This window comes from Rhinolophus sinicus, linkage group LG11, assembly GCF_036562045.2.
Source record: "Rhinolophus sinicus isolate RSC01 linkage group LG11, ASM3656204v1, whole genome shotgun sequence".
Lineage (NCBI taxonomy): Eukaryota > Metazoa > Chordata > Mammalia > Chiroptera > Rhinolophidae > Rhinolophus > Rhinolophus sinicus.
This window is the reverse complement of record NC_133760.1, coordinates 8,583,631-8,597,009: the sequence shown is the minus strand read 5'-3', so window position 1 is coordinate 8,597,009 and position 13,379 is coordinate 8,583,631. Positions and strand designations below refer to the sequence as shown.

General features: G+C 48.8%; 1 protein-coding gene across 1 annotated transcript in view; it reads right to left on the bottom strand.

Moving 5' to 3' along the window:
• Positions 1–2,105: 2,105 nt before the first annotated feature.
• The window catches only part of OPA3 (outer mitochondrial membrane lipid metabolism regulator OPA3), a 39,881-nt gene continuing 28,607 nt past the window's right edge, over positions 2,106–13,379 (bottom strand). Inside the window, exon 2 of the mRNA XM_019754853.2 lies at positions 2,106–5,452. Coding sequence (XP_019610412.2) covers positions 5,028–5,452 — 425 coding nt within the window. The 3' untranslated portion in view covers positions 2,106–5,027. The remainder of the gene's footprint in view (positions 5,453–13,379) is intronic.

The window sequence follows — 13,379 nt, the reverse complement described above, 5'->3', positions numbered from 1 at the left end:
TAATATATACATAGGAATATGCTTTTATGAGATAGAATAAAATAGAACTGACAGAGTGCACTGCATGTGGTAAGGGCAAGTATTGTTAAGCGAAACTTTTGTTCTAACAAGATATCTAAAATGTATGACATTAACATAAAAGCCATGTGTTATATAACACATACAATAGGTTTTATATGTTTATAATACATATTTATATATATATATATATATATATATATATATATATATATATATATCTGTAGTTTTCTTTATGAACTGGAATACAATAAGAAATATCAGACTGCACTGCACATATTAAGGGTAATTATTTAGTTGGATTTTCATTCCAATAATATATACTGGGGTGCCAAAAAATGTATACAAATGGACACTTTGGTCAACGTTGCTCAAGCAGTAGTTTGCCATAATCAGAAGTGTCTGGAGGCTGATGGTAACCACTTTGAGCACCTCTTGTAATTGCAGAAGTCAAACGTGACTTGTATTCATCTTTTGTTATCGGTATATATTGAATATTATAATTTTAATAGTTTTCCTTTCTTAAAGTGTGTATAAATTTTTTGGCACCATATATATATATATATATGTGTGTGTATACACACGTTACATAAAATTTATATTCCATTATAGACTACGTCACATAATGCATGAATTATGAGGTATTTATAATACATATTTAGGGTGAATTAAAATTATTATGTAAGTATGCATGTTGTGGGTTACATAGACTATATGTCGTAGATTGAGATGGGGACAGATCTGTGTGCCGTAGGGTTGTTGCGGAGTCTCTGGGAACGGCTCCTGTGGGTGGGGAATGAACAAAGCAGGGCTGGGCAGAGAGAAGCTGAAGTGGATGCAGCCCCAACAGTTGATCCGATGGGGTGCCTGGAGCTGCTGTGACCCTCCAGAGTTGTGCCAAGCCGGCCTTTGTTCTCCTGACCCCCTCTTCATCCCTCTCCTTGCTTACTCTATTCCAGGGCTGGTAAACTCTTTATGCAAAGGATTAGACAGTAAATATTTTCCTCTTTGAAGGCCAAATGATATCTATCTCAATACTCAACTCTGCCATTTAGTGCAAAGGCAGACATAGAAAACATGTAATGGCTGAGTGTGGCTGCTTTTCAATAAATCTTTATTTACAAAGACAGGCAGTGAGTTGCTGGATCTGGCCTGAGGGCCTCAGTCCACCAACCCCCACTCTATTCTGGTAACAGAAATCCTTGCTGTTCCAGAAACAGGCCAACCCCACACCAGCCTCAGGGCCTTTATACATGCTAATAACCTCAGTCCTTCGGGGCTTGTCTCAAACGCTTCCTCCTCTGACACTCCTCTGTCCCTGTCTTGCACTGGATTTCAGCTCCATAGTGGTGGGGATTTTGTCCTGTTCCCGATTTATTCCCCGCTACTAGAATAGGGCCAGGCATGCAGTAGGTGCTCAATAAACGTGTTTAACGAGCAGGTGGATGATGCCCACTCAATTCTCCTTTGGGCATGCTTCTCCTCTCCCTCTGTCCACTGGGGCTGGGGGCCCCAGCCTGGCCACTCAGCGTCACAGGGGCTCGTACAGGGATGGCTGGATGAGCCAGTGGATCAGGCAGCGGCTTTATGAAGTCCGTTTGATTCTGCGGTGGCTCTCGCCAGACAACAGCCTACCAGGCAGGGAAACCAACACAGGGGACAAAGGGCCTGCCAGGAAATGGGAGAGGCAGAGCCCTCGCACATGGCTGGAGGCTTTTGTGAGCCAGTGTGCATGGGTTTCTCTGTGCTTCACTCCCTAAAGCCCTGAGTCCCTCAGGAGGGGAGGTGTCTAGAATCAGCCTGGCTCCTTCTTGCCAAATAACCTGGGGTGGGGCAGGCAACACGGGAAGAGAAAGGTCTGTGTGTGCATCTGTCTGTCCCCCTACTGGACTGTGAGCCTTGTGAGGGCAGGGTGGGGACTGTCATGGTCCCCATTGGCAACGCACACGGCACAGGGCAGGGCAGGACACACAGTAGACACCTGGGGGACAGGTTCTTGAATGAAACAATAAACGAATAACACTTTCCCTAAGGTTGACGGGTTTTTCAAATATGAAAAAAAATACATCAACTTGAAGACAACCAACTTGAATTACAAATTTATTCTAACCCCTCTCCCCAAGTCGCAAATGTATACAAACTTTTGCTAGTAGGAAGCCAGAGGGATAAACCCTCCATCCTCTGGCCTCAGTGCACTGTGAGAGGCTGTTCCTTCCACTTGCACACACCCGCTCACACCCACCACCCGGGGGTGAAGCCGCTGCATCCCTCAGGTCTGGCCACAGGTCAGGGCACGTGACAGCTAGGTTTTGAATCTCACAGACATTAGGGCAGTGCTACATTAGAGGCAAAATGGCGCAGGGGTTAGAGGCTTGCACTCTGGTCCAGATTGACTGTCTTCATGTCCCACCTCCACCTCTTCTCTGCCTGTGTGACCTTGGGTAGGTGATTTGCCTTCTCTGTGCCTCAGTTTCCTCATGAAATGAAGAACATAATATTACTGGGATATACAAAGCCCTCAAACAGTGCCCAGCACCTAACCAGAGCTCAATAAACTCCATCTGTTAGAATGACTGCTATTTACCATCCCTGGCCCCCCCGGCCTCCAGCAACCTGTGTTCCAGAGATGACAGTGCTAGAGTGGACCCCCAGGGGTAACCATAGAAACCAGGCACCGAGCCTGCTCACCTGGCTCTGTCCATCACCCTTTCATGCAGTGGTATCTCTCTTGCCTTTACCTTTCATCATTTAACCCAACTGGGACACCTGCAAAGACACGGCCCCCCCAGCTCCCTCTACACCAGCTTCTCCCCCTCTTCTACAAGGAATTCAGATGATGTTTCAGAACCCCCGTTTCCTGGTTTTCTATCTGCGTAGATCTTGCGTCCAGATCATTTTTAAACCCCTGGGGAAGTGAGGTGAGGAAGTGAGAGAAAACCTGTCTCCCATTTCTTGGAAAGGGGCCCCGGTGGAATGAATCTAACCCCGCTCACTAAAAGGCTCAGTCTCAGGTGTGATGTGGGGCTGCTCTGACAGGGGATGGAGGGACCCCACGCCCGACACTGCCCCTCCCCCACCAATCTGCCTCCCTCTTATCTTCGTCCTTCTCGCCCTGCACCTAGGAAAATCTGGACTCCTCTGTCTCCCCAGTGAAACCAGTCCTTCACTGGCTTCGTAGCCTTGGACAAGTCCCTTTGCTTCCCTTGGGCCTCAGTTTCCCCATCTGAGAGAGTTCATAGGATGACGCTCTGCCCACTCACCCCCATCAGATCTCTCAGCTTCTCTCCTAATTTTAATGAGCTTGGTACCCATTTTGGAGCTCCATATCATGGTTCCCAGACACATCCTCATTCCGGGGCTCCTTACATCTACAGTCTGGAAAACAGAATGCATCCCTCCCTGCTTCAGGGGTGAGTCCTGGAAGAGAAACCAAGTTGTGAAGGGTGGTTCCTGGACTGTTCCTTTAACCCATTTGGAAGGCTGAATGTCCCATGGGGGTGGCAGCAGTCACAGCATACTCTCGGAGTGGGGAGGTACAGTGGGTTGAATGCTGCCCCCCCAAAAGTGTCTACATCCTAACCCGTGGAACCTGTGAATGTGAATTTACTTGGGAAAAAAGGTATTTATAGATGGAATTAAGGATCTCTAAGTGAAACCATCCTAGATTTAGGGTGGCCCTACATCCAATGCCCAGGTGTCTTTGTAGGAGACAGAAAAGGAGAAGGCTGTGAAGATGGAGGCAGAGACTGGAGATAAGCAGCCGCAAGCCCACAACACCTGAAGCCCCCAGAAGCTGGAAGAGGCAATGAAGGACCTTTCGCTAGATCCTTCAGAGGGGGTGCAGCCCTGCTGACACTTAATTTTGGATCTATGGCCTCTAGAACTGTGACAGAATAAATTCTTGTGGTTTTAAGCCACCAAGTTTGTGGTAATTTGTTACAGCAGCCCTAGGAAACTACCAAAGAAGGTAAGACCAACAAGTGGCCTAGTCCAATGGGATGGAGGTGGGGTTTGGGGTTTTGGGAGGCAGGAGGTACCACTGCACGAAGGGGGGCTATTGGACCAGTCCAGAGTGCCAGGGGTGGAGGGCAAGAGCACACAGATCGACAGATTTAAATGAAACATGGGGGATGTGATCATCTAATCCATGGCCGGCAGTCCCCTGAGAGGCCACTGAAAAAGACAGTGGGAAAGGTCAGAAAGGACATGTCAGGAAAGGCCCATGGACTTTGGGGACAGGTAAACAGGAAGCTGAGGCTGAGAGACAGGATGGAATAGCCCTAGGTAGGATCAATTTTTTCACCACCAAAGCGGGGTTGGGAGGGCACTGCCTGAGAAGACTGCACAGCCACTCCAGGGGGTTCCGCCATAGACTGAAGGATGAGGGGGGTTGTTGGAATATTCCACTTGGGGCCTCGGGGGAAGATATCGAGGATCAGGTTAAGGGTACAATATTCAGTGGATCAACTGCAAGCCAGGATCCTTTTTTCCCCTCAAAAAGGGGACGATGCCCAGCTACAGTGCACCTCAGAAGGTGAGAGGGTCAGAAGTCCACTGAAAGATACTGCATGCCTTACAATGGTCTGTACCAACTGACAAAAGGAAGGGGGTGTCCAGTGTGATACAAGCGTCCCAGGGAAACGTAACACTGACCAGGTAAATGGGGGATTGACAGGTTGATTGGGCTCAAGTACTGGTTCCATTTTTTCTTCTGCCAGAAGAGTGAGCTGTTGTCCTGCTGGCTGGGACCTTGCAGGTCTGCGCGGTGTGGGGAGGGGTTGGGGATGAGCACTGTGGACTGTACCAATGAGCTAGAGGTTGGAGGGGGCTATGTTGGAAGCTTCACAGTCCCAGTGGAAGGTACCACTGGTCAATAGAGGGTGACCAAAGCCCAAGTTCTATCAAGATCCCGGTGGTTTCCGCTGGGCCAGCACAGGCAGGGGTAGCGCGGGGAGAAGGCCACATCAGGGCACACATGGCCACATCCAAGTTCAGGCTTCAGCATCCTCCTATTTCTCGGATGTGGACACTGCCTGGGACGAAGACACTGCCTGGGGCGCGGACGGCGCATCGCCGTCCCGGGCGCAGAGCTGGGCGCGCACCTCTTGCATCTGCTCCCGCAGCTCCTCCAAGGCGCCGGGCGGCGGTGTCGCCTGCATCTGCGCCTGCAGGGCCTCAAAAGCTAGCGCCAGGCGGCCCACCTCGTCCTGCATCGCGTCCCAAGCGGCGCGCTGCTCCTCCTCCTTGTGGCGCTGGTTTGTCTGGTGGCGCCAGTACTCCAGCACCATGCAGCCGCCTCCCACGATGAAAATGGTGGCCTCGCCCAGCAGCTCAGCGCCCAGATCGGCGGCCGCAGCCTCGTTCAGCGGCTTGATGACCGTGCCCCGGAAGCCCATGATACGCATCTTGGTCCGCATCTCCACCCAGTGGTACACTGCGGGGAAGAGACGGGTCAGGCTGTGCTCCCGGAGCCCCCTGCCAGCCGCGCCCCAACGCGCCTCGGTGTCCTGGTCGGAGCCATGGGGACATGGCAAACAGAATCGCCAGGGGGCGCATGAAACAAGCCACGAACCCCGCCTCCCCCGGGAAAGCCCAGCCGCCCAACCTCGGTGACCCTGAGGGCATCTTTTTAAATCGCCCAGAAGATTCTGGCAAGCAGCCAAGAATGAGAAACGCTGCCGCAGACCGGAAATCCGCAGACCGGGAGCTGCGCCCCTGGAGCGTCACAAGGAGCTCCCAGAGCACCAAGTCCCGGCAAGGTATGAAGACTCAACTACCTGCCGCTCAGCTCCCTCTGCCCCTCCCTCAAGCCACTGGCTGGCCAGCCCCTGTCCTCCCCAGGCAGTGTTGCCCCACCCATTTCCCAAGAGGAGGGTCAACCCCTTTCTTCCCAAATCTTCCCAAAGTGCAGTTAGGGCTGCAGCAGCAGGTGACCTCCTTGATCCAAAGAAAGGGCAGCTGAATTGTGGGAACTGATGCTAAGTGACTGTGAACGCAGGGTAACCAATCCTCTTTGCAAAGCTGGTGGCTCCTAAATTTTCCATCAGCCTGGAAGAGGGAGCCAACAGTTGTGAGCCTTCACCATGAGGTTCTGGAAACATACCTTGGAGGTAGCTCCAGAGTTGACAGGTGCTGCCGGAACAGAAACTTCCTTGCCTAGCTGCTTCTTTGTGAAGGAAAGTTCTCAGCACTTGAGTCTTAAAAACCAAGGCAGGATTGATGCTGAACCCTGACTCATTCCTGTAATAATGAATATTCATCCAAGGACACGTGAAATGATTGGGGATGCCCTGTCTAGCTCAGGTGGAGATCCAGTTCCAACATACCATTTCACTGTTAGGGTTTAAGAATTATTCATGAAAATACATCATACGTAAAATGCTTTATAGTAACCATGCACTTATAATTTTAAATTTATTCAATCCAGAAGAAAATATTTTAACATTCAGAACCTTATGGTCACAGGAAGTTAAATAAAGTTAAAACTTGAATTTCTGTACATATTTTGGTTGCTGATACATAATTCAAGAGACAGAATTCTGTCCGGAGAGGCACTGTAAGTTAAGTCCAAGGACAAAAAGGAACAATGTAAAATTTTTGACTGTTAAAGAAGAGCTGGTTCTTTTTCTATTTTTCTTTTTTAAGCCAGACATTGGCCGGCATGAATTCACCAGACTACGTTAGATGCTTCAAAGGAAGGATGTGCCAGCTCTGTTTGAATATGTCAATATTCATAATACACTACAAATTATTACCTTTTGCAACTACTTGAACTTATAAAGAGAAGTTTTAGTTGTCAACTTGAAAATGCACTAGAGAGGATATAGTTTTCAAATTTTTAAAGGGGCAGGGCAGAAAATGTTCGTGGAGCTCTGCCTGGAGCCGGCAGTAAGATCCAAGTAGCACCCCCAGGGTTCTCAGTAACTTCCGGCTGCATGCTCACTACTACTGCTGTTACACAGGCCCTGGTGTCGTGAGGTTCTGGGGTCCAGGCTATGGAGCCCCCTCCATGAGGTCCTAGTGTCAGGGCAGCCTGGGATCCACCCAGGACTCTACACCTACTGCCTGCGCGATGACAGCCCCTTTGAGCCACCTCTGTAAAATGGGGAACGGGTGGCACCTGCCTCACTCCTGATGACCATATACCAGCCCAGTGCTGGGCCCAGAGCTGGGCCTGTAACTGTCACCTGCTTCTTTATGTCAGGAGGATAGTGGCGGGACAGCAGCTAGGAGAGACACCGTGGACCAGCTTCTGCTGGCATCCCTGGGTGAATGGCCCAGCATCTCAGTGTCAACAGTGTGGGGACCTGGGCCAGTGGGTGGGTCTGGGTGTGCAAATGGGAGTGGGTAGGCGGGGGAGGGGGACACACACAAAGGTCACAGGAAATTAAGTTGAAGGTGTGGGGGGTGAGAGAGAAGAGGGCGAGAGCTTTCAGAGCAAGTCCTCACACGATCTCTCAGGCCAAATGGCCAGATTTAGGGTTCAGAAAACAAGGTCCGGGTGGGAATGGAGAGTTGGGAAGAAGGGGCGGCACACGAGGGGCCAGGACGGGACAAGACAGGATTGTAGCAGCCCGGGTGTCCAGCAGGTCCCTGGACATCCCCAGGTACTTCACATTCACCATGTCCACACCTGACCTCAGCTTCCCCACACACTTGTTCCTCCTCCTGGGTCCATGCTGTCATCCAACCAGAGACCTGGGGCTCAGGTGTCCCCATAGCCTCCCCACATTCTGTCTCTCCCACACCCCCCTCCCTGTCCTGGTCCAGGCTCCATCCCAGCTCTGACCAATGTCCCCTCCCTGACTTCCCTATTCAGGAACGCTCTGATCTTCTGTCATTCTGCGTATTCCTCTGGAGCGCCTATCTCAACTGGGAATGACCTTGTCATCCGGCCACTCGTCCATGTTCTCTCTCCCCCACACTGGACTGTAAGCCCCATGAGGGCAGGGCTCGGGGCTGTCCCAGTCACTGCTATGCCCCCAGCACCGCCCAGGACCAGGCCAGGCGCACACATGATGCTCAGTATATCTTGTTGAATGTGTCAGTGGGTCCCTGCCCCAGCCTCCTCCCCGTCCCCACCTGGCCGCAGCCCCTGCAACTGTCCTCCACACAGCAGCCAGAAGCTGGTTAAGAGACAACAAAACCCAAAAAATTATCATTGTCTTCACTAACAAAACTACCACTGCATGAAAATAAAGTACCCAAACTATACATGGACCCCGTCAGCACCGGCCCTGATGCTCAGGCCTGCCTCATACATACCCCAAATCTTGCCCTACTCAGCCTTTTTCCCCTCGCATCATCTCCCCAACATCTGGTCATAAGCGTACGTCAGTCTGAGTATTTCAACTGGAAATTTGTTTGTATTTACACAATTACTTTCTTTGGGCTCTCCAACCCCACTATAAAAGATGAGCACTTTGTCCTCACCCCGCTGCCTCTCCACTTTTACAGGTGATTTGTATACATTTCTTATTCTTCTATTATACTCTTTTCACCTCAGCTCCCAACATGGCGAGGGAAGAACAAGTGTCCCCACCGCACCCCCACATCCCTAGGCCAGACCATCCTTTCACATCATGAGGGTTTAACACACAGGCTTTCAGTGGCTATAATAAGGCTTCCTGTACTTTGTGCATCAGCCGAGTCGGAGAAATGAAACTAAGCACATACAGGACGCGGTGCATGGAAACTATTCAATCTGATGTGGCTAGGTTAGAGCGGGGCCCCTGTCATGTTGCGTCATCAAGGGGGCCACCTGGACAGCATTCTGAGTATCAAGGTCAGATGGCTTCTCTATGCATCAAGCCACTTAGAATGCCACATGTCATTTTGCTCTCAGATAATGATTTTCTAGAACGACTTGGTCTTTACTCACAGGGCCCGTCTTGTCCCATTAGTGGGTTATGAAATCAATGTATTTGCACAAGCCAGCGTTAAAAAATATGCTCGAGGGCGGCCGGATGGCTCAGTTGGTTACAGCGTGAGCTCTGAACAAGAGTTAAGAGTTGCTGGTTCAATTCCCACGTGGGATGGTGAGCTGCGCCCTCCACAACTAGAATGAAGGACAACGACTTGGAGCTGATGCGCCATAGAAAAATATACCGTTACCCAATATTCCCCAATAAAAAATTAAAAAAAAAAAGATTGAGATATAACAGAAAGTCTCAAAGCCAGTCTTAAACAGTCAGGGTAACTATTGTTTCACAAAACTTTTGTTCTTTTTTTGTCTATGTCTGTGTGGATGTGTTTATAACGAGAACACAGTCAAAACGTTGAGAGCCATTGTCCTAAACTTTGGTTGGTATCCGTGTAGTTTACAGATCACTTTAAGGACGCTGATGTCTTCCCAATATTGAGTCTTCAATCCACGAGTGTGGCATCTCTCTCCATTTAGTCTCTAATTTTCTCTGTAAGCCTTGCACTTCTTTCATTATGGTTATTTCTGGGTATTATTTTTTACATTATTGATAGTATTTTACATCCCATTTTTTATTTGGTTGGGGCTCGTATATAGAGATACAATGGAGTTATTTTTTTCTATCCATTGACCTCACTAAATTAATTCTTTTTTCTTCTTTTTAATGAAATACAATTTATATAAAGTACACAAATATTAAGTGCAGAGCTGGATAAGTTTTTAATATGTAACCATCACCTAGATCAAGATCTAGAACATTCCAGCACCCCAAATGGCTCCTATCCTCAAGCCCTATTCCAGACTGTACCCTCCAAAACCACTATTCTGACCTTTCATGACAGATGCTGTTTAAGTCCTATTCTGACTTCTTCGTGAAAGACAGTTTAAACTCTTTGCAGCCTTCTTTTGTTCAATATTACATGTGTGACATCTTTTATGTTGCCTTGTGTTTCAACGGCCAATTCTGCCAGGTTGGGATACCTAGAATAGAACCATTTCCAAGAGTGTCACTCAACTGTTGAGTCATAGGGAGCGGCATCGCCTAGGGAGACCTAGAAAGTCATTTCCTCATCCATCATTTGAGCAATCCAGAGCACAGGCTGAAAAAGAACAGTCTGGGAATTAACAGCTGGGGTTCAACTTGGGATGTGAAAAGTGCCACAGCTGTTTATTTTCAGTGGACGTTGTGCTGCCTCCCAGGTAAGTTCTAGAGGGCACAGGGGGCTGCTTTTAGCAAGAGGTGTGAGTGTGTGAGTGTCAGTGTGTGTGTGTGTGTGTGTGTGTGTGTGTGTGTGTGTAACTTGTCAACTGAGGAATGATATACCAAAAAATGCACGGATCTTTAGTTCAGTCTCTGAACTAAAAGTCTCTGTGACTTTTTACATTTGTGTATGCCAGTGGCTCTTAGCTGGGGACAATTTTGCTCCCTGCTAGTAGCACTACTCATGCAGCCCAGGATGGCAAAAGGGTTATGACCAAATGCCAAATACTGAACTGCCAAAAATGACATAACTGGTAACGGGGATTGTTAACTATTGAGAGGGGAACATCTTTTGTTTGTTTTTTTAATATGGGAGGGGGAGAGTAAAAGTACTACATCCTTATCTTCCATATTAGGAAGTCAAAAAAATTAGGGACATTTTTTAAGAGCTAGGAGTATAAGTGCCCATTAGAAATATGGTGGTAAATACCAAAAAAAAACCAGCTGCAAGAGTTAAAGTGGTTACCTGTGGAGAGCAGGAATTGAGGTGGAAAAGGAGATGGTTAGGTTTTCTTCTTTTTTATCATAAATCATAGACTTATTTCACTCTTTCAGTACTTATACTTCTTGGCAAAATTAGTAATCAATGTAATTTTAAAAACACAAACACATTTTTTAAACGTGTGCAAGCCAGAAACGTGAGCACTGCCGTTGGGTTCCCAGGCCCTTGCCCTGATCCCTGGCCAGGGTCTTTCTCCCTCATCTTACGCACCTTCCACATATGAAGTCACCATACTAAAATGGCTTCTGTTGATTCTAGGATAAAGTCTAGATTCCTTCAAATGATCCTGTATGATCAGCACATCTTTTGCCACCAGTCCCCCATACATGTGGAATTAGTTTCAGTGTTCAAAACATTTTATACTATCTTTATATGTGCATTCCAGGGCCCAGGGCTCAGCTCAGTGGCTCCTCCTCTAGGAAGCCCTCCCTGATCACCCACATGCCCCCTCTGGGCTCTCCCAGCCTCCTGGGCTCCCCAGCCATGCCCTGCCCACTTGGGCCATCGCTGTCTAGGGATGGGTCTGTTACCCCAACAGACGCTGAATCCTAAGACGGCAGGGCAGGGCTGGACTCACAGTGAGCACTCAGGGAGGGTTTGATGAATGAAAAACTAAATGAAGGAAACACACCAAAACTTAACTTTTGGTTATTAGTGAGCACTGGGATATGAGTGTTCTATTTTCTTATTGTAGTAAAATTTTTCTACAATAAACGCGTATTGCTCCTCTATTTTTAACAATAAGGAAAAAATGCTAATTGCATATCCTTGGAACCACAGTTCTGATTCTAGGAATTTATCACCTTCTTTACCAAGAAAGGAAGTGTGGGTTTATAGAAAGATTTGGATACCCAAGGAATGTACCCAAGAAATACACTCACTTGGCCCATTTAGGAGGGAGCTTCCTTCAGTTCTCAGGCCAGGGACCTGCTGTCTCCTCAGCAGTGAGCACCGGCCACCAGTAGGGGCTGACTCACAGGACTGATGGGATTCACTGGGATTGACGAGGAGGAGGGTTTATGGGTGACTTCTACAGCAAGAGGTAAGTGGTGCACGACACCATATGGTGACCCAAAGGTCTATGGCCATGTGACAAGGTCATTATGAATACTCCTCATATGGGGGTGATGGGTACTTGGGAAGTTAATCAGGAAGAACCACAGTTGGGATCTGAGGAGACTGGTTCCTCAGGAAGCTTCACTGCTGCAGATTGCGTGGGCCAGCCGGGAGATGCCACAGGGCAGTGGGCAGCTGCCAGCAGCCAGTATAATGGGACCAAGCACCTGCTCCGCCTGGAGGACCTGGCTCCTCACCTTCTCAGGTACTGGGACCCCAGCCCTGCACCCAGGGGCCCCTGACCCCCCTTACCCAGGGCCCCCTGCACCCAGCCCTCACTCTTCTCTCCCTCAAAGCCCTCTGCCTCCTGCTGCGGCCATTCTCTAATGGAACGCCTGTGCCTCCCTCGCCCTCCTTGAGCCAAGCATCCAGGGGTAAGTAGAGGGATGAGGACCTTCTGTGGGGAGGGAAATAAGAGGGGTGAGTGGAGGTAACGCAGCCTTCAGGGAGTTTTTAAACTTTAGGTCTATGATTATAAGTTGCAAAATCAATTTGGTGCGTTATGTATGAGCAGCATAAACATATATATATATATATATATATATATATATATATATATATATATATGTAAAACAATACATATATACTGTATAATTCAATTTATAGAAAATTCTAGAAAATTCAAACTAATCTATAGTGGATCACTGGTTGCCTGGAGATTGGGGAGTGGGGACAGGGGCTGGGATTACAAGAGGCATGAAGATACTTTGGGGGTGACAGATATGTTCATTCTCTAGACTGTGGGGATGGTTTCACGGGTGTGCATGTCTATCAACTTACCAGGTTGTACACTTTAAATATGTGCAGTTTATTGTACGTAAATTATACCTCAATAAGGCCATAAAAAAATAAAGGAAACAGAAGAGAAAAACACAGAACCCGAGAGACTAAGTCAGCCAGGAAGGAAGAGGAAGGAGTGGGTGTTAGCCAGGTGAAGGGACAAACACCACGGGAGATGTGGGGCAGTCCCTAGATGGGCGATAAGAGCTGAACTAGAGGAGGGGCGGGGGGGCTCCCATGGCACCCCCAGGCTGGGACCCCGCCTCCCTGCTCTGCTCAGGCCCAGGATGAGCTGTTTCTGGCCCCCAGGCGAGGTGCTGGTGACCCGAGTGGAGGCTTGGAGACGCTGCGGCAGTGTGGCCCTGGACCCCAATGATGGCACATGGAGCTGCTGTGGGTACCACTACCCCTTCCATCGAGGCTCCCAGAGGTGCTGCTCAACCAACATGGAATTCTGGGTCATCCCCAAGGACAACAACATGTCAGAATATGACGACTGCAGGAAATACAACAGCAAGGACCTGTAGGCTTCAGGAAGGCATCCTTCCCTACCCTCAACTTCCCCCGACCCACCCTTTCCTCCTAAGCCTTCACTGTGAGGGCGTGGGAATTACCCATGTCCCCTTCTTTCCAAGACTCTAAGTTATGGGCTACAGGTCCCCATGGTGTGACCTTGCATAAGTCACCTCATATTTCTGGGCCTTAGGCTCACTCTCTGCAACAGACCTAATCAGAGAAGCTTCCAGCTCTAGTTGGGGGGAAAGGATGATGGCCCAATG